The sequence below is a fragment of the Pseudopodoces humilis genome, chromosome 2 (assembly GCF_049639895.1).
Source record: "Pseudopodoces humilis isolate 2021_Gansu_Grassland_sample_001 chromosome 2, ASM4963989v1, whole genome shotgun sequence".
Classification (NCBI taxonomy): domain Eukaryota; kingdom Metazoa; phylum Chordata; class Aves; order Passeriformes; family Paridae; genus Pseudopodoces; species Pseudopodoces humilis.
This window is the reverse complement of record NC_142201.1, coordinates 78717581-78740918: the sequence shown is the minus strand read 5'-3', so window position 1 is coordinate 78740918 and position 23338 is coordinate 78717581. Positions and strand designations below refer to the sequence as shown.

Below are 23338 nucleotides of genomic sequence, written 5' to 3'. Positions count from 1 at the left end.
ATGAAGCAGCCCCACTGAAGCTTTTAAAACCAGGCTTGCTTATCAGGCTCATTGCCTAAAAGTTGGGTCAGATAAACGTGATCAGCTGGAGCAATGCTGGCTCTGACACGTCTTTGTAGGAGAGACCCTGATGCAGAGCCTAGGTCTCTGTTCAGTGGGAACCAGTCTGGAATTGGGTCATGGTATGAGGACAGGGACTCTGAGGTCCAGGTGTGGCACCAGGGAGACTTCAAACAGCAAAATCCTTTGATATGAGGTGGAGTTGTGGCCTGTGGATTACTTAGGGCCTGAAATTCTACATCTGAGTTACTCCCCAAGTGTAAATGAAAAAAAAATAGGTTTTTGATGTTATTTTCTTCTTTATAATTCAGAAGGAAAGCCTGAACATTTTTGTTTACATATACGCATGCACATGCAGATGCTTCTGTTGTACCTTGCCTTTTTGCTCAAATGCTTTGGATGTAAATCTGTATTCACTGAGCCACAACACCAGCTTTTCTAAGAAACTGTGTAAATCATTGAGTGCTTTCTCAATCTGAATTCCTGTTTATATATTCTGTTTATAACCCAGCCCTAAAATGTCGAATGTTTCCTCCCAGCAATCCACCCTTGGTAAGAAAATAGCAGTTCATAGTAAGTTAGGTGGAAGGAAATCCACTGTTTTCCCTGTTAGTTTCAGAATTAATTGCATCTCTGCTAAAAACATCCCTCAACTTAAGCTTGATTATATCTGGCCCATGTTCCCTGTTATGCCTTTCTCTGCTCAATTAAGGAACTCTTTAAAAACTACTATTTTCTCCCCAGGAAGGCACTCACAATACTCAAATCACCTCTCAGTCTTCCGGTGGACAAATGAAGGAGAATGACTGACCTCTTTATGTTCTCTTTCCATAAGGCATTTTCTTCAATATCTGATTTTTTTTTTTTTTTTTTTTGTTATGCTGTGTTTTTTATCTTGGTTACACTCTTAGTCCACATTTCAGATGGTGCTGAATACCTAATGTGATCTTTTTTCTTTCTTGCAAACACTTCAGCCAAAAAAATATTAAAAAGCTTGGGGAATTTCAAACATGCTGGATTAAAGTAATTTCTCATGGACATTGCGTTTATTGTTTCTGCTGCTTTTGATTTTATAAATTGACCCATGTAACAGTCCTCAAAACCTAGTTGGATGAAACCCCTACATTTTTAATTAAAACATATGGTAAAAACATATTTCAGTAAAGCTGTTGCATTCTAAAAGAAGCCTGAGCGTTCTTTTTAACAGCGATGTGACCCATCTAGGAATGTAAGATAGTTTCAGATTGCAATAGTACAGCATTAATAGTGGGTACAGACCCTTCCTTCCCCTACCTTCTTCTCTCTGTGTAGATACTGTTTAATTATTTCATTGTGGCCAGGGCATCCGAGTATGTGTTTCTTTTGGTCTTCACAACAGATTTCAAAAGTGATTTTTATCTGAAAAGTGCCAGAATTGTGGCCTTTCTATTTATTTCTTCATTTTGCAAAACTTCCCTACTGTATTTTTAGCTGTACTTTGGAGCCTTTGGTTATCTTCCTCATCTTAATTTCCTTTTAGAAAAACAATGAAAAAATGTAAAGCTGATAGGGTTAATTAGATCATAGAATAGATCTACTTACTGATAGCTCTCAGTTGCCTTATTCTGATTTTTGATAAAACAACATTTTAAGTATTTTGTTCTATGTACACAGTTCCACCTGGATTTTTAACTGTACCTGCAGGAGGTTATGGTAGAAGACAAAGTGGGTAGAAGGCAATTTTATAAATACGTCCCCTTGAATAACAATGAAATAATTCAAAGTATGATGGTTTATTATGAAACAGCTGATGATCACCATGTGCAATGGAACACTTGCTTTTTATTCCACCCCAGCTGTTTTCCTTTATCTCTTCCTGGCCTTCTGTCTATTATACAGTTGGAGGTGGTAAAATACAGCATAAAAATGCCAAAGATTTTTATTTGGGTAACATGATCCCTTGCATGGACTTGGTGAAATTTCTTCAGCAATGTCCCTGCATGACTTAAACTCCAGCACTTCCTTCATGCCTTACTGTGCACATGGTTCATTACTGTACCATGAGAGGAAGGAAATAATTTTGATTTAAAAGTTACATCTGTTGTAATAATGGTTCACTGTTGTAAAAAAAAAAAAAAAAAAAAAAAAAAAATCTCCAAAGTGAGAACCAAAGTGCCAGGACTTGTTGAGCCACTGCCAGTCACCGTGCTGCCCTTCCATCTATGCCCAAATCATCCAGGCAGCAGTTGGGATGGGGAGGAATGGAGAAGGGAGAATATGGAGAAATGTTGACTTGTTAGATTTATATATTTGAAGTGTGGGTATAAAACTTCAGTCATGGTGATTAACTTCTAGAATGGCTAAGTCTCCTGATCTAGCCAGGGAGAATTTTTGCTTTTTCCCTTTCTTTCATCCCTCATTGCTTGAGGCCACGCAGTCGTTTACTAAAGGCTGAAGGCATACATTTTCTCTAAATTCCCACGAAACGCAACTCCTGCAGCTGCTGGCTTTGCAGAGGGATTGGGGCTTCTGTATCCAGTGTGCTGGAGAGAGAGTTGGGACAGCAGCTCTGTGCAGTGACTGCTGCCTGCCATGGCCATCAACTCCCTTTGGGCTGCAGAAGGGTCTTGGGCCCTTGCTTGAGCAGAGAGAAGTCTCTTCTCACAAGGATTCATTTTACTGGCATCTAAATGCCTACTACTGCCGCAAATTTGACTCTGAAATATTAGAAATTCTCCTGGTCATGAGTCAGGTTTATCCCAAACCTCTTTTTTTACTGAACAACTTTGATCTTTTACCTACAGGTGCAACAGAGGAGTGGAATAGCATTTATTTACTTATTTGTAGTGCATCTTGAGTTTTGCTAAAATATCCACAGAAACAGAGAACTGGGGGGAATCACTGAGCTACCATTTAAGTTATTATAATGTTTCAGTTTTATTGAGAATGTTGTCCTTGTAGATAATTATATTTTTCAAAGAACAGCCTCTGGAGTGATGTTACTATGTGCAAAAGATGGTTTTACTCCTTATTTTCCTACCTTCTCCTCCTTTCTCATCATCGTAACTGCTATAGAAAAGATACGCTAGAGCATGAAGGCTGTTGCTTCCGAGCTATGAGGCAAAAAGCACCTCTGTTTCACTTACTGCAAAACCACCTGACTATTTGCCAGTAGAATGGGCACTCAGAGGGTAATGTGCAATTCCCTCAGAAAAGTTTCTGCAGATCAATACATGTTCACTTATAATACCTTCTTCTGGAGCCCACTAGACTGGAAGAGCAGACAGAAGTTACTTACTGCTCCTTTCTGTCTCTTCTTGCAGAAGGTTTTGGAATTTTAATTTATTCTTGTGCTGGGGATTGACTTTTAACTCTGAGTTTCTGTCTCACCTTTCAGAGATCACCTTCTCTTTACAACATTTTCTTAAGAGGAGCTGATCAGTCACCCTGAGTGAGGGTGGTTCTCTTAAATGAATGGTGAAAAGCTCTTCTTAGAGGACCATGGCCAAAATGTAGATAAGACATTAGAGCCTGCCAGAAGCAATTCTGGGCTGTGGATTCTTCTAGGGCAGAAAAAGAGACATGGGGATTCAATTCAATTTTTCGCTTTTGCTCTGTTGAACATTTCCTCCAAACTGTAACCAATCCAATCCTTGATTTTTTTCCTGTCACATCCAGTACTCTCAGCACTGCCTTGCCTATGAAGCAAAGATTTTTCTTTCAATTTTAACATAACACAAAGAACACAGTAAAGTATAAATAACTGGCCACTGAAGTTGGTAGGGAAACTGAATTTTTATGTTAAACTTGGGGTTTGGAGGAAAGAAAAACTTGTCAGGAAGTAGAAAATAAAGCTATGTTCTAACACTATTGAAAGCAGTATTGAATCAAAATGCATTTCAAAACCTGTACAGAAGTGTAACCTGAGTTTAAATAATTCAGGCACTTAATAGGTTGTACTACAACACGGTGCCTAGACCAAGCAATTAGCCAAGCAGATTCTTCTAGCTTCAAATGTCTGTAAAGCAGCTGCTGGCATTTACCCAGTTTTCACTCCAGTATGTCTGTGCCTAAACCAAAGGTATTTGTTATGGGCAACATTAAAAACAGCTTTGGAAAGACTTCCTGCATTAGGTTTTGTCCTGCTTTGATTTGATTGTATTTCTCTAGGCCTTTCACTTACCATTTTGAGTACAAAGTCTTTGCTAATGCTCTGAGTGTTACTTTGCCTAATTTGTAATCTTGGAGGCCCGTGATTCCTTTATTTGAAACTTGCTTTAACTGTGGGAAATAGGAAGTGAGCAGGGAGAAGCAAATCTTTTATCATGAAGCGCTTGTTCAGACTATAAATTAGGCTCCACACAATGGACGCAGAAGGAGGCAAGCCTGCCTTTCTGAAGCCCACAATGCACTGGAAAAGATACGGGCTTTCAAGAAGAACCAGGCAGAGACTGGTTTGCTGCATGTTGGCTTTATGAGCGTGGAAAAGGACTTTTGGCTAATGTTTGTCAATGAAAAGTAGTTCAGTCAGTAATCTTGAACAGTCGTCAGCAAAGAGAAATCCCTACTTAGCAGCCAACAAACAGTAAACATTTCCATTCGTCACCTTTTGGAGATGTGTTGGGAAACTTTTAAAGCCTGGCTTTGATCCTACACAGTGGGTATTGTCATAGCTTAACACCCTGGGCACCTACACAGTAATGAAGGATATTTATGTCACACAGCTCATTCTTGCCATATCTTCCATTTGGGAATAAATACGTAGAAAATACTAAATTACACAGACACTGGGAGTCTCTGAGTCACTTGAGTAGTGTAACACTTGATTTGAGGTGAAGGATGTGCTACCAGCTGGCTAAAGTGTAAGACTTCAAGGACCCTTTTCCTGACCCTTTTCCTGACCCTTTTGAAGTCAACAGGAAATTTTTCAACAGTACCAAGATTTTATGCCTAAAGTTGGCAGCCATTAAATGAACTTGAGAAACTATGCTCTTATTAACAATCCGGTGGCACTCAGTTTAGTCAATTTCATGTATGTTTGTAGGATCAGGTTTTCTATGAGCCTGGTATTCATGTGAGTGTCACATTTTCCTTTATTTCTGTTGAAGGAACATCTTACTAGAAGTTATCCTGATGAAGCAGGAAATCTGCATAGGAAGGATGGCATTTTAAGGTGACCTAATAAAAGGGCTGTGGCTCAAAAATAAACTTAAAACACCTTCCCCAGCTTGACCACTGCCCTTCACCTGTGATTTTGGTAGCCTTGGTGCAAGGCATTATTTTCCTGGGCAAAATATGGGGATAATAGTCACTTTCTCCTGAGAAATATTGTAAGAACTATGGGACTAATACCTATTTAAAATGGGACTAAAATTCCATTTTCTTTTACCTGATTTTGTTTCAAGTAACTCCCAAGATAGCTCAATTTTTAAGAACATTAAAGAATTCCATTTATAGGTTTAACAGAGCTCTGTATAATCAGTATTCCCATATATAACCTAACTTTCTTTTGTTGCAAGGAAAATACACCCCCCTCTATTAAAGGAGAGAAATGTTAAAATTACAATTGACTCTCGGGGATTTTGAAGGACAGCTGACAAAAATTAGAAATACTCTTAACTGCTTAAATAGAAGAAATTGTGAATCAATAATGACTTCTTTATTCATTAGCATCTCTAACCCACTGCCTTCCATCTCCAGATGGAAGTGGCTGTTGAAGTGCAAAGTATGTAATAAATAATGTGTATTTCAATGTAGATCACTTGACAAATCATTAAAATACTGGCATCTCTAGGGAGGAAGATGCCTGCCACTTAAACAGGCACTTGATCAGTCTTATAGTAGATGTGAAGTGAAAGAGAGAAAAGATAAAGAAGGAAAAATAAGGGTTTTTTTGGCAATGATCAAAGCAATTTTAAGTGCATAGCTCCCTGTAAGTTTGATAATCACAGTGAATGAGGGCCTCAATTTTTTTATCTTTACCCCCTCCATGCCTCACACTCCCCACACATGATTATGTCCATATATGTGTCAGGGCAACAACTTACACCTTTTTCAGTGGGAAGAAATGCTTCTCTCTGAATCCATACTGTAATTTCCACAGTCTCATGGGTTACCCTTGGTCTCTGATGCTGGTCCAGTTCCACCCTGTTCACTTTGTGCAGTCTAGTGAAGGCAAAAATCATGAAGCTGTGGCTTGGACAGTCATAGTGCCTTGGGATGGAGAAACCTTTTTGCCCTTTTCTGATTTCTCAGTTTGCAGACATCCCAAAATGCATTAGATATTACAGGAAGTGAATTGCTGCTCTGGGGTGATCATATACCATGCAAACAAAATAGCATGTCACTGCTGTAGCAGTACTTCTAAGACACATTGGTGTGTTTCTGTACATTTATTTTTTTGTCTCCCAGAACATCTTCAGCTTGCTCACACCATTTTAAAAAATAAATTCACAGATACAAGCCTGTCCCCTCACATGGAAGCTTACTTGTTCAAGTTAGGCTGTACTGTACTGTTGTCAGCAGAGTCAAACACTCTTGGTGTTTTCAACCCATTTGAAAAGTTTTTACTTCTCTGTTGGACTGTCTAAAACGATACATGACAAAGTTTTTGGTCATAAATGAAAAGAAAAAATAAATTATCTGTGTTAACAGTGCAGCAGTAAAAAAAATCCAGTCATGTTATAGTGGTACCTGTCAAGGACTGAGAGTATCAAAACTGCTCAAGAAAATACCTGTAAGTATTAAACAGTGATTATCCCCAAATCCTATTTTTTTCTCTTGTCTCTCCCTTACACTGAAAAAAGTGGTTCAGCACTGGCTCTCTGCTCCATTAGATTAGAGTTCAAGACTTTAATCTTTTCCTCAGGCTTTCTTTCATATGTTAATCTAGTTTCTTCACATATTTTTAAGACATATATTTGGGTGGATTTTTTTCCTCAGATCAGAAACATGCTTTGATATATTACAGCAACAATAAAACTATAAAAACCTAAGTAACTCTTCATCGTTATTATAGGCCTAGTAATGTGTATTACCCCCCAATTTTATTGCTATCTGTCCAAGACTGAAGCATAACTTAATATAAGCTTCACCCTGCTTCACTCTGGCGTGCCATAATCTGGTGAAAATTAAATTGTATGGAATCCAGGTCCTATGCCATTTAACTTACAGAGCATTTTATTTCAGCTGTCTTTTGAACAGTTCCCAGGCTAGTTCATTACAACTGCTTCTTACAACTGCTCATGTTCCTTCTGGTAATGTATTCTGCAAAGCCTTCCACATATCATGGAAATCTAAAGTTTCATTTCCTTCTGAGGCCAACATCTGTTTGTGCAATATTGCAGTAAAAGTATAGCTGTATTGTCCTTGTGTTAAGAAAGTATGGGTGAACAGGGCTTGATCAAGCAAAATAACAAAATACTTGCTTAAAAAAGAGCCGAGTAACAAAGCAACAAAGAAATCATGAGTGATGCGTCAGGTCTCCTACTCTGACCAAGGAGTCCTGTGTGTGGCCTTTCCCAAGTCATTAATTGGACTTTTTCTTATTTCAAAGCCTTTGAATAAAAAGTTTGTTCTGTTTCACTTACTGTAAAATTATATGTGTGCTTTCACAGGCATATTCTGGAAAAGATACTTTTGTTTCTAGCACTGAAAAAGAGTCAACTCTTCAGATCTCAGCTTTCAGTATTACATAGTTTGTCAAGGGTTTTGCTGCCACACTGCCCACAGCTATCTGTGGCTTACAAAGTCTGCAAAGCACATTTCCCCCAGGGAGTGACTTCTCCAATGGCAAAACCCACAAAATGTCATCAGAGCAACACATGCATAATGTAACTTGTGAAAGGCAAAGCTTGGAAAGCAGTGATTCTTATTATTTATCAGGGTCAGTTTGTGATATATTGAAATGGGTGTAATAGGCAGCAAGAGCAGCACCCTGGCCTGTTCTGTCCCTCTCCAGGTTTCCTTAAGATCAATATTGAAGTTTCAGAGACAGTTTGAGCACGGTGTTCATTCACAGTTTTAGTGTTCTGCTATTCATAAACTGCAACAGAAAGGAGGAAAATAGGTGTTGGAGGGGAAAGAGAATTAGCTGGCAATAAAGACAGCCATCACTGGCAAAGGGAGAGTGTGGATGTAACAAAAAATAGAATCCTTCTGTGTCACCAGTGCCCTGAGATCAGCTGTCCTTGGTGGTACGTATTGATCTGTGTGGGGTGTGCTTGTGTGGTAGTGAGGTTGTGTCTCCTCTGCACACCGCAGGTGCTGTAAGAACCATCTGAGGTGTCACAGCAACTTGAAGTCTCCACTGCTGTTACAATTTGATGTTGCCAGTAAGCCCCAATACAATATACTGGACAGAAAACAGAGGATTCAGCTGAATCTTGATTGTATAAAAAGCAGATTTAAGCAATGTGAAAAGGATTCTTTTATAACCTTATTAATAGTGAAGGGGAAAGGAAATTGGATGATAGTTCTAGAAGTCTCTTGTAACTGAGGCAGTTACAAGGAAGGACAAAATCTTTCCTTATGACCACTGCAGATGAAAATATGGTCTTCTTTATCAGGCTCTGAGTAGGTCTTACAGTTAGTATCATTTTGCTTCCAAAGTCAAATCCTTTCCATTTCTTCTGATCTGAAAAGTAAGCATTTAATATTAAATAACATTTCTCAGTCCCACCATGCAGCAGCATAACATCTTCAGCCATTCAAAGCAAATTGCATTTCTCTAGGTGCTTATTCAGTAGTCTCACTAGACTTCAATAACTTCGAATTTCTTTTTTTTACTAACTGTAGGTTCTCATCAAAGTGTTGGATAACAACGATAACGGCCCGGAATTCTCTCAGCCAAATTACGATGTCACCATTTCAGAGGACATCCTCCCTGATACTGAAATTCTGCAAATTGAGGCTATAGACAGAGACGAAAAGCATAAGCTGAGCTACACCATTCACAGCAGCATCGATACAGTCAGCATGAGGAAGTTCAGAATTGATCCCAACACTGGGGTTCTCTACACGGCTGAGAGATTAGACCACGAAGCTCAAGATAAGCACATCCTTAATGTCATGGTAAGAATGCAATATTCCCTTGGGTCTGGCCACAGTCGTGGCTGCTTCAGGTACAGACATGGAGTAGTCTTCACTTGAGCAAAGGACTCAGTGCAGTGAGTAGCCACTAATTTAATCTTACCTGCCCTGCTGTGTATTTATTTCACAGTTTTTATTTCAGCTTTTTGGGAAACTTTATTCTGAATTCATTGTATGGAATGTGATATGATTCTCTATCTCAAGGGAGAGCAAGCAGGAAATTATTTAATCTCTTGGCATCTGGTCCTCTCCTTCAAGGTAATTTTCATAGTTTCTGAAGTGAGGCTGAAAGTTATTTGAGAAGTTATTCACAGGGAGATAACTGCTTTCTTGCCATGGAGAATGCTACAGCCTTTCTCAATACAAGCTTCATTTATAGCTTACTTTTATGGACTTATTTCAGTACATAAACTGTTGATATACAAAATAGCTTTTTTTTATCGACATTTCCAAATCTTTGGGTATGCAGAAGAAAGTTAATTACCAAGTTTTGCTTGGCATGCCTGGACTACAGAATATAAATCTGTCTGTTTTCAAGTGGAGATTGTATATCATGGACATTTTTGTTTTGATTAAAAAACAAACAAAAAAACAAACAAAAGACAACACGCAAAAAATACCCAAACAACAAAAAACATTGTGTTAGTTTAAACATTGTAGTCCACTACTTTCTTTAACCACTTAAGACTTCTGCAGCAGAGGCCCTCTAAGGAACTACTCATGGTGTGTTAGGTCCAGGGGAAGCTTTGGCAGGGCACCCTAGAATGCAAAAAGCTGCTGTGAAATGCAGAAAGATCAAGCTGAGTGTGGTCTCCACTCACAGAGTAAAATGTTGCAAGTCCTTTGACAAGCAGATTAAGAAATAGCTATAAACTGAGTCACAGAAACATTTGGCTAAGAGAGATAATTCCCTGGTGCTTGGTTTTGATCTTCATCTTATACAACAGGTCTTTTCCTCTGTTTAAGAAGAATTAAAATGTTGGGGAGATAGTGGTGGCAGGATTATCAGTGAAGCAGTGCTGAGGTATTTTGGATAGGGTTGAGACAGCTGTGGTAATTTACACCTCTGTTGACAGCTACCAGCACTTCATAAAGTGATTCCTGCTCTATTTACTGTTCACATGATCATCTACATGTATAATCATGAAGTAGTCCATTGTCAGCTACAAGCACTAGACTGACATGCCTATATGCTGTAAAGAAGGCAGTGGCAAGAAAAAGGCATGACCTTTCAGCAAATAGTAAAAAAAAAAAAGAATTTCTTGCAAACCTCAACCCAAATTTAAGCTGCCACTTCAGAAATTCATGTCATGATGGTTAGCTGCAATGCATGTTTTCACAAGTGAAAAAAAAAAGTCACTAAGCTCCTTCCTGTTTCTCTGATTTTAGTATCTGCCATCCCATGTGTGAATGTATTTCAGACTGTTTGGGACAAATGGATTTTTTTACTACCTTGTATTAAATAGAACTGAAAGTAGTATTCACACTCAGATGAGTAATATTTGTGAAGTTTTGCTAGATGACTGTCAAATTGTGTGTTATGCACTTGTTCTATAGGTTCGAGATCAAGAATTCCCTTATAGAAGAAACCTGGCCAGAGTCATCATAAATGTGGAAGACTCCAATGACCACAGTCCCTACTTCACCAGCCCATTGTATGAAGCCTCAGTGTTTGAATCAGCAGCAGTTGGCTCAGCAGTGTTGCAGGTCACGGCTCTGGACAAAGACAAAGGAGAAAATGCAGAGCTTATCTATACTATTGAAGCAGGTTAGGACAGAGGCCAAAAGTGAAGTACCATGAATTGTGCCAGACACAGAACAGTGATGTGATGGTGATCTGTCTTGACACACAATTCAGCTTCTTTGGTCTACTTTCTCCTGTACAGATGGGCAAAGGAGTTGTTTCATTGGGTTTTTTTTTAATTCTTTTTTTGACTCTACTGTACTCAAAACCTGTCAGAACAAACTCATTCTGGAATAGGTTGCCTCTGAGAGGTCATGGAGTCTCCTCTGGAGACATTCAGAACCCCACAGGATCCTGTGCAACCTGCTCTAGGTGAACCTGTCTTAGCAGGAAGGTTGGACCAGATGCTCTCCAGTGGTCCCTTTCCAGCCCAGCCATTCTGTTATTCTGTGACTGAGTCATTTTCAACAGATGGCTACAGAGCCTGCTACCTCTGAGTCATTGGGTCAAAGCCATCACGGAAGATAGTTGCTCAAAACTGCAGCCAGTGACTTGTTTTCAGGGTTCTGTTTTCAGACTAGTGTACAGTGGATCCTCCATAAAAAAATACCACAACAGCTGTTATGTCCTGACATCTTTGCCACTATTCAGACCACAGGAGCACAGAGACTAAGAACAGGACTATGCTAAAACTTCTGCCAGAGCATTTTAATGGCACAAGGTCTCTTGAAACTAACTAACTAACTAACTAACTAACTATCTGATACCAGATAAAAATTACTTTTGCTGTTAAGCTGTGGATATTTACATTCAGCACACAGTCTGTTCCAGCAAAAGCATTCTTCTACAGGTGCAATAGCACAGTAGTAAAACATTTGCATTATCACTGACATACATGCAAGTAAATTTAAGTTTCTCTGGGTCACATGAATCAGAAGAATTATCTTTGAGATAAACCATTGACAGATATATAAGAGGGGGGTGCCTGGAAAAAGAGAGAAAGAATTAGAAATTTGTAACCTTAGCATTTTGTAATGTTTCATTTCTGCTTAAGGAGCTTGATTCATAGTATGAATCTTTCCACTGTAATACTAGCAAAACTTGAAACTTATATTGCCATAAAAAGAAGTTACAGGTACTTCAGATTGCACTCACATTAGGCAGATCACAAGCCTTTCCTGGCATTAGTGTCTCATCCTACTACATCATTATTTATCCCTATATTATAAAGACTTGTTACTGGCTAGGATAGCTTATGTCAATTAGGAACAGGCTAAGTGACAAATAACTAATGAAACAAGAGTATCTACACTGTCTCATACTGATTTAGCTTCATATCATTCAAACTCACACCTTAAATTAAGATGATATAACCTGAAGTTTAGAGAAGGCCCAAGGAACATTTTTTCTGTCATTATCTTGTATGCTCTGTGGAAGGAGATTACCTTCAGCAAACCAGAATGTGAAATCTTTTGCAGCTGAAAGTGTTGAACTTAGAATGAGGAAGATGTTAGCACTCCAAATATTTCCTTTATGCCCTGCATTTGGTCTGAGCAGTTATTTCTCAGTATTCTCCAGTGGCCTTTAACTTAAATTAGAGGTAATCTTACACGTGCCCAGACAGGACAGCGCTGTGCCTTAAGGAACAAATTCTGAGCCCACTGGATCAGGTTTTTGGAGCAGTGTTTTTCAAGATTATTTCCAGCTTTTTCTTGACACCTTATTACTATTATGGGTTCCAAATCATCTGGAGGTGCCACCATAATGTAAAGAGCATCCTGACATCTAAGGACTGTAGTTCCCATTACATTGGTAATAGAATCCTACATGATGCAGACAGAAAAATACTGTGATTAGAAAAGATGCTTTAGCTGTTAGATGATTTCTAGTGACTCTCTTTTTCATTACAGCCTGTTTATGTTTCCTCATGAGCTCTCTCTGCAATGTCAGACCTCAGACTTCCATTTCCTCATGAGCTCTCTCTGCAATGTCAGACCTCAGACTTCCATTTACTCACACTCCAGGCCTCACACTCCTCCAGTTTCATTATCCACAGATGTCCCAATCTCAGATGCATCAAAATTCAGTATTCTGCTGCTGTAGTTTCTATGATCCATAAAATGTGCAGTTGAGGATATTGATTTTAACTGCAGAATTCAGGATTGTACACAGCCCTCTGATTCAGGGGAATTACTCACCTTATCTTACATTGCTCTGAAGAGAGCAATTGGTAAAGAAAGTAGTTTTTGTGTAATTTCATAAGAAATTCCTAAAGGAGAAGAACCAGCTCTGGCCTTGCAGGAGATATTCAGTGGCTCAAAATTATTTGTATTAGCAAGCACTGACAAAATAACAGCAGCGGCATTTGTAGTGTCTGTAAATGTGACAGATAACCGTGATTTTTATGAGAATTTGTAGCTCTGGAAGAATCTCACCTCCTGGGTGAATAGCACAATTTTTGGTTTAGCTAGTAGAGTAAACTTTACTGATCTGAAAGGAAGAATATAAATAGAAAGCCACTATCAGTATTGAACTACATAGAGTAGTATGTAGCTTAAATTAGCCTCCAGAATTTACAACAGGTAGTGAATCATATCTTAAAAATAGTTCACATTACCTCACTTCATTTAGGATTCCATGCATTTGGCATTCCAGCTGCAACTTACACATTTACTGCTCTGTAACAATTGCTATTAAAAAAAACAACCCTCTTTTGTATCACCTGAGATATATTTCTCTCCCATCCTTGGTTGGATGCTTGACTGTAGATTGGAAACATTTCTGGATTTTAAGAATTAATTACAATAGAGGAAACATGGTATAGTGACTGAAATCACTGTAACTCAGTATATGCTTTTTGCATTTAGAATCAAATTCAGAAAAAGAGTCTGTATGCTTATATATGCCATATATATATATATGTAGCAAGCACTCAGTAAAACAGAAAAATAAGGATTACTAATTAAAGATGATTTCTAATTACAGGGTAAGAATACATACAGAAAGTTTTGAATGTGTCTTGCTGAAGAAGAGATTGGCAAAATGACCAGAAAGAAATAAAGGCCCCCAAAAAGTTCTCTGATCCAAACTTACTGTTTTCACCTTTATGCAGTCAGTGATATCTGTGGTTTCATGTTGTAACAGGCATTTCATGACATTTTCTGCTAAATCTCATTCATCTGCATTCATCCTCCTCAGAGATCATATGATAAACCTTCATGCCACAAGACACTTGAATCTCTTTTCTATGCTATTTGCTCTATTTTATTTTTTCTAAATGCCACTTTAACCTTTTTATATTCAGTTCTTTGAGTCTTGAACTACTGTAATCTCCAGTATGGTTTCTTGATATCCCATTCAATTAGGAGCCTGAGTTGTTATCCATTAGTCATGTAATTGGCTTGTTAGCCTCTGATCTCATTTCTTTGCCTTAGGTGTACATGTATTTGACTAATTTCTGTAATTTAGGGATGCTTTTTCTTACTTCAGTAGGAGTAAAGTATATGCAGTTCTTGCTCAGAGGCTGGTACTGAGAATCAAGGTAGAGGTAGCAACACCTGAGTTTCTGATACTTTGAATACCTATACCATCTACTGAGCTCTCTAGCAGAAAAAAAGTCTGGAAAGGCCTTTAGAATACTTAAACATTGGAGTTTTCTTGGGGGTTTTTTAAGTAACTGTCTTTAAAAATGCAACTTGTTGCTCCTGGTTTAAGTTATCATCAAGTGAGTGTTTAATTTCTAATCTCATTCCAATATTTTTGTTTTAGGAAACACAGGAAACACATTCAAGATTGAACCAGTTTTAGGCATCATTACATTACTCAAGGAGCCAGATTTAACCACAATGGGACAGTTTGTTTTATCAGTCAAAGTGACTGATCAAGGTTCTCCAGCACTGTCTGCAACAGCAATTGTGCGGATATCTGTGACAATGGCAGATAACTCCCACCCTAAGTTCACTCTAAAAGAATACCAAGCAGAGGTTAATGAAAATGTGGATATTGGTACTTCTGTCATTTCTCTTTCTGCAATCAGTCAGTCTACGTTAGTTTACGAGGTTAAAGATGGCAATGTTGATGGAGTCTTCACTATAAACCCGTATTCTGGAGTGATCACCAGTCAAAAGGCCCTTGATTATGAACGTGCTTCCTCCTATCAGCTCATCGTACAGGCAACAAATATGGCAGGCATGGCATCAAATGCCACTGTGAACATTCAGATTGTTGATGAAAACGATAATCCACCAGTTTTTCTCTTCTCTCAGTACTCGGGCAGCATAAGCGAAGCTGCTCCTGTGAACAGCGTGGTCCGGAGTGCGAATAACAGTCCCCTTGTGATACGTGCCACCGATGCTGACAGCAACCAGAACGCTTTGCTTGTCTACCAGATTGTTGAATCAACTGCAAAAAAGTATTTCACGGTAGATTCCAGCACAGGTGCAATCAGAACAATTGCAAACTTAGACCATGAAACGATAGCCCACTTCCATTTCCATGTTCACGTTAGAGACAGTGGGAATCCCCAGCTTACAGCAGAGAGCCCAGTTGAAGTGACCATTGAGGTAACTGATGTCAATGACAACCCACCAGTCTTCAGCCAGGCCGTATTTGAGACAGTCTTACTCCTGCCCACGTATATTGGTGTTGAGGTTCTCAAAGTCAGAGCTTCAGACCCTGATTCAGAGATCCCTCCAGAACTAACATTTAGTATAATTGAAGGTAATATGGACCATTTTTTAATTGACTCAAGCACAGGGGTACTCACCATTAAAAACAATAGTCTCTCCAAAGACCATTATATGCTAATAGTAAGAGTATCTGATGGGAAATTTTACAGCACTGCTATGGTGACAATAATGGTAAAAGAAGCTATGGATAGTGGACTCCATTTCACACAAAATTTTTATTCCACTTCGATCTCAGAAAACAGCACCAATATCACAAAGATCGCTGTGGTGAATGCTGTTGGCAACCGCCTCAATGAGCCTTTGAAATACAGCATATTAAACCCAGGAAACAAATTTAAGATCAAACCCACCTCAGGAGTCATTCAGACCACTGGTATCCCCTTTGACCGAGAGGAGCAGGAGCTGTATGAGTTGGTGGTGGAAGCAAGCCGTGAGCTAGATCACCTCCGTGTCGCTCGAGTGGTGGTGAGAGTTTACATTGAGGACATAAATGACAATGCCCCGGTGTTTGTAGGGCTTCCATACTACGCTGCTGTGCAGGTCGATGCTGAACCTGGCACCCTGATATATCGAGTGACAGCTATTGATAAAGACAAGGGTGACAATGGCGAGGTGTCATACCTGCTGAAGGAAGACTATGGACATTTTGAAATTGATAGAGGATCTGGTAGCGTCACTTTAAAAGAAGCCTTCAATACTGATTTGTCTAATATAGAGTACTTGGTTGTCATTCTTGCCAAAGATGGTGGTAACCCATCGTTGTCTGCGTCGGTAGAGCTACCCATTACGATTGTTAACAAAGCAATGCCTGTGTTTGACAAGCCCTTCTATACAGCTTCCGTGAATGAAGATGTAGAAATGCACATGCCAATTTTAAGCATAAATGCAACCAGTCCAGAAGGCCAGGGTATCATTTATATCATTGTTGATGGAGATCCCTACAACCAGTTTAATATCGACTTTGATACTGGAGTTCTGAGTGTCATCAGCCCACTGGACTATGAAATAAATTCTCTTTTCAAGCTGATGGTGCGAGCCAGCGATGCTCTCACTGGCGCTCGCGCTGAGGTAACTGTGGACTTGATTGTTAATGATGTTAATGATAATCCTCCAGTTTTTGATCAGTCAGCTTATAATGCCACTCTGTCCGAAGCTTCTTTGATTGGAACTCCTGTACTGCAGGTTGTTGCTACTGATGCTGACTCTGACAATAACAAGATTGTACAATATCAGATAGTCCAGGACACCTTTAACAGCACTGACTATTTCCATATAGACAGTAGCAGTGGCCTAATTTTGACAGCCCGGATGCTGGATCATGAACTCATACAGCAGTGCAGCTTGAAAGTCAGAGCAACCGATAATGGGTTCCCACCTCTGAGCAGTGAGGTTCTCGTTAGTATCTCAATAACAGATATGAATGACAACCCTCCAGTTTTCAACCAGTTAATATATGAATCATATGTGAGCGAACTGGCACCTCGGGGTCATTTTGTGACTTGTGTCCAAGCTTCTGATGCTGATAGCTCTGATTTTGATAGGCTGGAGTACAGCATCCTATCAGGAAATGATCGGACCAGTTTCATTATGGACAGCAAGAGTGGTGTTATCACCCTTTCCAACCATCGCAAGCAGAGGATGGAGCCCATGTACAGCCTAAACGTCTCTGTGTCAGACGGGCTGTTCACCAGCACAGCTCAGGTGCACATACAGATCCTTGGGGCCAACCTCTACAGCCCTGTGTTTTCACAGAGCGTTTATGTTGCAGAGGTTAGAGAAAACGCTGCTCCTGGAATGAAGGTAATCCACGTGAAGGCAACCGACGGGGATTCCGGTGTATATGGCCAGATCAGCTACTCCATAATAAATGACTTCGCCAAGGACCGATTCTTGATTGATGCAAATGGGCAGATTCTGACAACTGAGAGGTTAGACCGTGAGAACCCACTGGAACGTGATATCGATATATTCTTGAGAGCCCTTGATGGAGGTGGCAGGACTACATTTTGCACTGTGAGAGTGATAGTAGTGGATGAGAATGACAATGCTCCCAAATTTATGACAGTCGAATACAGAGCAAGTGTCAAAGCAGATGTTGGGAAGGGTTACTTGGTGACCCAAGTGCAAGCAGTAGATCTAGATGATGGAGCCAATGCCAGAATTACCTATTCTCTGTATAGCGAAGCCTCAGTTTCAATAGCTCATCTGCTTGAAATAGATCCAGATAATGGATGGATGGTCACCAAGGGCAGCTTTAACCACCTGAAAAGCACTGTTCTGTCATTCTTTGTCAAAGCAGTTGATGGTGGCATTCCTGTAAAACATTCCCTCATTCCTGTCTACGTCCATGTTTTACCGCCAGAAACCATTTTGCCTTCTTTTTCTCAACCCCAGTATTCTTTCACCGTGGCAGAAGACACACTCATAGGCAGTACTATTGACATTCTGCATGTTTTGCCCAATCAAGGTGCTTTGTATAGTACAGTTAATGGTGAGCTACCTGAAAACAACAAAGATGGGGTTTTCATCATAGAGAAAGACACAGGGCTCATAAAATTGGATAAGAGACTTGACCACGAAATAAATCCCGCCTTCCACTTCAAAGTTGCAGCCACAATTCAGTTAGACAAAGTAGACATTGTGCTGACTGTGGATGTGGAGGTGAAGGTGTTGGATGTAAATGACAACAAGCCTGTGTTTGAAACAGCTAACTATGATGCTATAATAATGGAAGGGATGCCCATAGGAACAAAACTTATGCAAGTCAAAGCGGTTGATGCAGACTCAAGTGCGAATGGGCAGGTCATGTACACACTTGCAGTGGAATCGGAGCTGCAGAAGATCACAGAAGCATTCACCATTGATAGCAACAGTGGCTGGATCAGTACACTGAAGGATCTGGACCACGAAAAGGATTCTGCTTTCACCTTTGCAGTTGTGGCCTCAGATCTGGGGGAAGCTTTGTCCTTGTCCTCAACCACCTTGGTCTCAGTCACTGTGACAGATATAAACGATAATGCACCCGTCTTTGAGCACGAGGTGTACAGAGGGTCAGTGAAGGAGAGTGACCCTCCAGGGGAAGTTGTGGCTGTTCTTAGCACCTGGGATGAAGACACATCTGATGTCAATCGGCAGGTTAGCTACCATATTACAGGTGAGAAACAGCTTGCATGCTTTCTTCCCATTACCAGCTTAGTGAAGAACTGTGCATGTGTCCAGTTTTAGGTGAATATTTAGCAGGGTTTCAGCTAAATTATCACTGTGAATGAGCCAGTTACATTCCTTTTTATTTTTTTTTTTGACAGAATTTACAGAAAAGCTGTAAAGAGGTGATGTGTGTGTGTGTCTGTCTTTATGTCTGTGTTACTCTCAATTTTCCATTTTGCACTGATTTGCTTCAGTGCAATGTAGTGTAGCCATCAACCCATCATAATTGATATGTCAGCTTGAAAACCATCATGACTTAATGTTTCAAACAAGGGAAAAGGAAAATTTTCTTCTTATAGAGAAAATCTTTTTACTTCCAAGCATTTAAATTTTTTTTTGAAATAACATTTTTCTTTTTGAGATAGGAAAGTAGATGCCAGAGCCATTTTGAAATACCACTATTTGGAATGGGGTGGAGGTGGGGGCACAAATGAATTTTACATTATGGAGTGAGGGGATGCCATTTCTTATTAGCACAGATTTCTGGCCAGAGAAATAGTAATATACTTAGAAGCACTGGTTAGCTGCCTTGCATTGTTATATACAGCATAATAACATGATTACATTACTAATACATTTTTCAAAGCATGGTAACGCTGTTCTTTCCTATTGTGTAATATTTATTATCATTCTTTTTTCCTAGATTCAGCCTGGTTTTGTGTAAGTACGTTATGAGTGATGGGTGCTGCAGTTATTTTTCTCATTCCATCTTGCATTGTCCAATAGATTTTGTTAAGGAACAAATTTTTCACTCCCCCCAACCTTAGCAATTCAAGAGCTAGTATTAACTACCTAGTAACAACCAAATTATTGGAAAAAATTCACATTTTCCTCACTAGATGGGATTCAACATATATAAGACTGCATGTAGGAAGCAGGCTGTGGGCGAAAATTACCTAACTAATGGGAAAACAGTTTTTGTATTTTGCTCTGGAGGGTAAGGCTCCTACCCCTTTGTTAGCTATCAAAATGGAAGTGGCTGTGGGATGGTGTGTAGGGAGAGATGTGACACTGCAGTTAGCCACAGACTGCCTGTCTTACACATCACAAGTAGCATCCTTTTCAAAGCAACCAGAAATTTGTTGATTAATTGTAACTTGAAATTTTGGATTCACTTTAAAGGTTTGTAAAGACTATGTGTTTATAGTGTAATGTGTTGTAGGATATTAAAAATAGGGGCAAAAGTAGTCCTGTGTGTAAATGTCAGGATTTAGAAGCTCTGGGCAAGGTGCATTAGCTGCTGGTAGCACACTTCCCACATCTGTAAATCAGTAGTGCCTCATACTAGAGATTTTGGGATATTTGAAGTAGTAGTGTAGAAAGACTATGGGAAAACCCTTAGGTTTGTAACGAAGATATGTTAGTGTGCTGTGATCTTTGGCTTTGTTGTGAAGTCTGGCAGTCATCTCTTACAATGAATTTTGTCTTTAGTTACATAGTGTTTTTTCTTCACATACCTGTGCTGTTAATTTAGTAAAAACTGGACTTTTGAATAGTAACTGTCAGTTTTGACTCATAAATTATAGATCATTCTGTACCTTAGTTTCTGTCACAGTTCAAAATATGACAGATATTTTGCTGCTCTGTTAGCTTCTGAAAACATTAGATTTCAAAGCCCAAAACTTTCTTAATGTACAATTACTAAAGCACATGGGCTCAGAAATTCCACTTTCTTTGAATATATCATTTGAGCTTGGGAAATGCGCAAGGAGAAATTAGGTTCTTTTGATTAAAATGTCAAAACATGTTAAAATACAGTTTCACTCACAAAATAATCTATTCACACTTTACCTCAAGTTGATCTCAGGAAGTGGGCTTGAGTATTTCATGGAATCAAATTAGCTAGATGATTATTCAAAAGCTGTGTCTTTCTGGAGGCATTTTGATTCATAGAAACTTCTGTGAATACCGCAAACTCTGAGTAAAAACAGTACATTAATAAAAAGGAAGAAGAAAAAAAATTAAGGGAGTGTCGTGTGGATTCACCAAAAACAGCTTTGTGAAAATGCATCTGCAGTAAAGTAGCACATAGAAGATAGAGAGAGGAAGGGAAGGGAAGGTGCGGGAAGGGAAGGGAAGGGAAGGGAAGGGAAGGTGCGGGAAGGGAAGGTGCGGGAAGGGAAGGTGCGGGAAGGGAAGGGAAGGGAAGGGAAGGGAAGGGAAGGGAAGGGAAGGGAAGGGAAGGGAAGGGAAGGGAAGGGAAGGGAAGGGAAGGGAAGGGAAGGGAGGGGAGGGGAGGGGAGGGGAGGGGAGGGGAGGGGAGGGGAGGGGAGGGGAGGAGGGGGGAGGGGAGAAGGAGGGGAGGGGAGGGGAGAAGGAGGGAGAGAAAGAGAAAGAAAAAGAAAGAGAGAAAGAGAGAGAAAGAAAGAGAGAAAGAAAAAAAGAGAGAAAGAAAGAGAGAGAGAGAGGAAGGAAGGAAGGAAGGAAGGAAGGAAGGAAGGAAGGAAGGAAGGAAGGAAGGAAGGAAGGAAGGAAGGAAGGAAGGAAGGAAGGAAGGAAGGAAGGAAGGAAGGAAGGAAGGAAGGAAGGAAGGAAGGAAGGAAGGGAGGGAGGGAGGGAGGGAGGGAGGGAGGGAGGGAGGGAGGGATGGAGGGAGGGAGGGAGGGAGGGAGGAAGGAAGGAAGGAAGGCAGGAAGGAAGGAAGGAAGGAAGATCTCATTATTTAGAAGATAAGAGACATACATTCTGGGGCAAGTGTGATCACTGAAGAGGCTTTTATGCTCTTTTGAGAAATACAAATGCCTATTGCACTCTTCTGGTCAATCTTGAAAAGGAGTAGATACATTTGGGTGGATAAATAAATATTCTGTTTGGATTTCTTCAGTTTATGATTGTTTTCCATGATTACTGGCAAGTAGTTGCCATTGTCAAATCCACCTTAATTTGCATTTGATGGCAAGGGGAAAAAATTTAGCACTTACTCTTTGTTATTTGTAGTTTAGTAGCAGCTGGAGATGTTCACAAAGCAAAAGCACTATACATAAATCTTAATAGAATATCAATAGGAAGGGCAGATGACACAAATGCACTTAGGAAGCACTGTAGTTTTCTTTTGAAGGCTCATTTGAGATCATTGCCTATATCATTTGAGGCAGTTTGTCTAAAACCAGGGCTCTTCTGATATGTAGCCAACCTACACCCGGCCAAATATTACTGAGATTTAGGAGTGGCAAGCCACGAAAACCCACCAGAAAAATGTCAGCTGCCAAGACATTGGTACAGTAAAGTGTTTTGTGTTCCTCAGTGAGGTTAATTAGATTTCATCAGGCACATAAAGCTAGGGAGTCAATAGTCTTTAAGCTTGGTTCAGCAGAATACAAGGAAGATGGACAGTGTGTTTTGGAAGAAAGAAGTTGTACACAGTAGGTTATTTGCTGGGTTGATTACCCAGTATGAGCAAAGGTGTAGCTTTTGTCAGTTTTTGTCATATATTTGAGATACTGGGATTCTTGAGAAATGGATATTTCAGTGTTTGGGAAGGCCTTGTGTTACCAGATGAAGAACAGTTTCTGCAATTTTATGGTAGTAAAGCTAAGAGGATTGGATTTATCATTTCAGAAGCTCAATAAACATGCAGCATCTTAAACTGGAAGTGGAGGATAAACCTATTGATTTTGTGTGATGCAAATGCCTAGAGTTCTAACTGGGAATTGAAAGTACCTAAATAAATGCATAAATGTAAGACAGAAGCTAAATAAATAAGTTAGTAAATATTCAGTTCCCCCTCCCATATGGGGGCATTGCAGTGAAAACTGATACTGTTGGCTTCTAGTTTCCCATTCCCTTTTAGTTGCTATAATGGCCTCTGTGTGTGCTTTAGTAATGATGTGTGTCAGGATTTGTTTATTTTGGATCACTGTGTCTCTGCATTTCATTTGTATCTGGCTGTTTTCTTTCTTTACTTAAACTTGAGCTTGATTTGGCTTTGTACTATTTGCTGACTAGGGAGGGAGGGAGAGCATTATTTAAACTTCAAGTAACAAAAGATAAAAGATACTGCTGATTCTTTCAGCCTCAAAGCCTTTCTAAAAAGTTACTGGAGTGTTTTTTGTAGCTAGCACTTCACTGTTGTGACATTCAAAGTAGAACATAAGAAAACTGCCAAAAGATTTTAAAGAATCCATTAATACATGTAGTCAGGAGGCTTCCGTTTAGAAAAGCTACATTATTCAGAGTGAAAAACTAATTAATTAGAATGCCCCTAGGAAACTGAATCTGCTTGCATATATTAGTGAAAAAGTTAATTAATCACTGCAGAACGAGATCTGCATCAAGACATATGTATAAGTACTAGGGAATGATTTCCTGGGCCACAGTGTGCATTTTTTTGCCTTTCTATTTTTAAGAATGTTTTCTGGTGGTGTTTTTAGTTTTATATCTCATTATCTTACTTACACTTTATAGTTCACCTTTGCTTTCCGTCAGAAAAGTATTGAGCCAGTCCTGAGAAGCAAAAAAAAGAAACAAAAAAAAAAAGTGCTCATGAAAAAGACATGCAGATAAACCCTATTCCTGCTTCTTGCACAGGTTTCTTGGTCATTCATATTGAATCTTTTCTAGTGTACTAAAGGAGAGGAAAATAAATCCCAAGGACCATTTTTTAATACATATTCCCCAAATTCCTAGGTAT

At 39.5% G+C, this 23338-nt stretch overlaps 1 protein-coding gene across 6 annotated transcripts in view; it reads left to right on the top strand.

The window, feature by feature from the left end:
* FAT3 (FAT atypical cadherin 3) overlaps positions 1-23338 on the top strand; it is a 396115-nt gene that overhangs the window by 303094 nt on the left and 69683 nt on the right. For all 6 annotated transcript variants that reach the window (XM_088051032.1, XM_088051035.1, XM_088051033.1 and 3 more), the window contains 3 exons: positions 8836-9111; positions 10687-10897; positions 14582-18655. In XM_088051032.1, the coding sequence (XP_087907158.1) occupies positions 8836-9111; positions 10687-10897; positions 14582-18655 (4561 nt within the window). The remainder of the gene's footprint in view (positions 1-8835; positions 9112-10686; positions 10898-14581; positions 18656-23338) is intronic.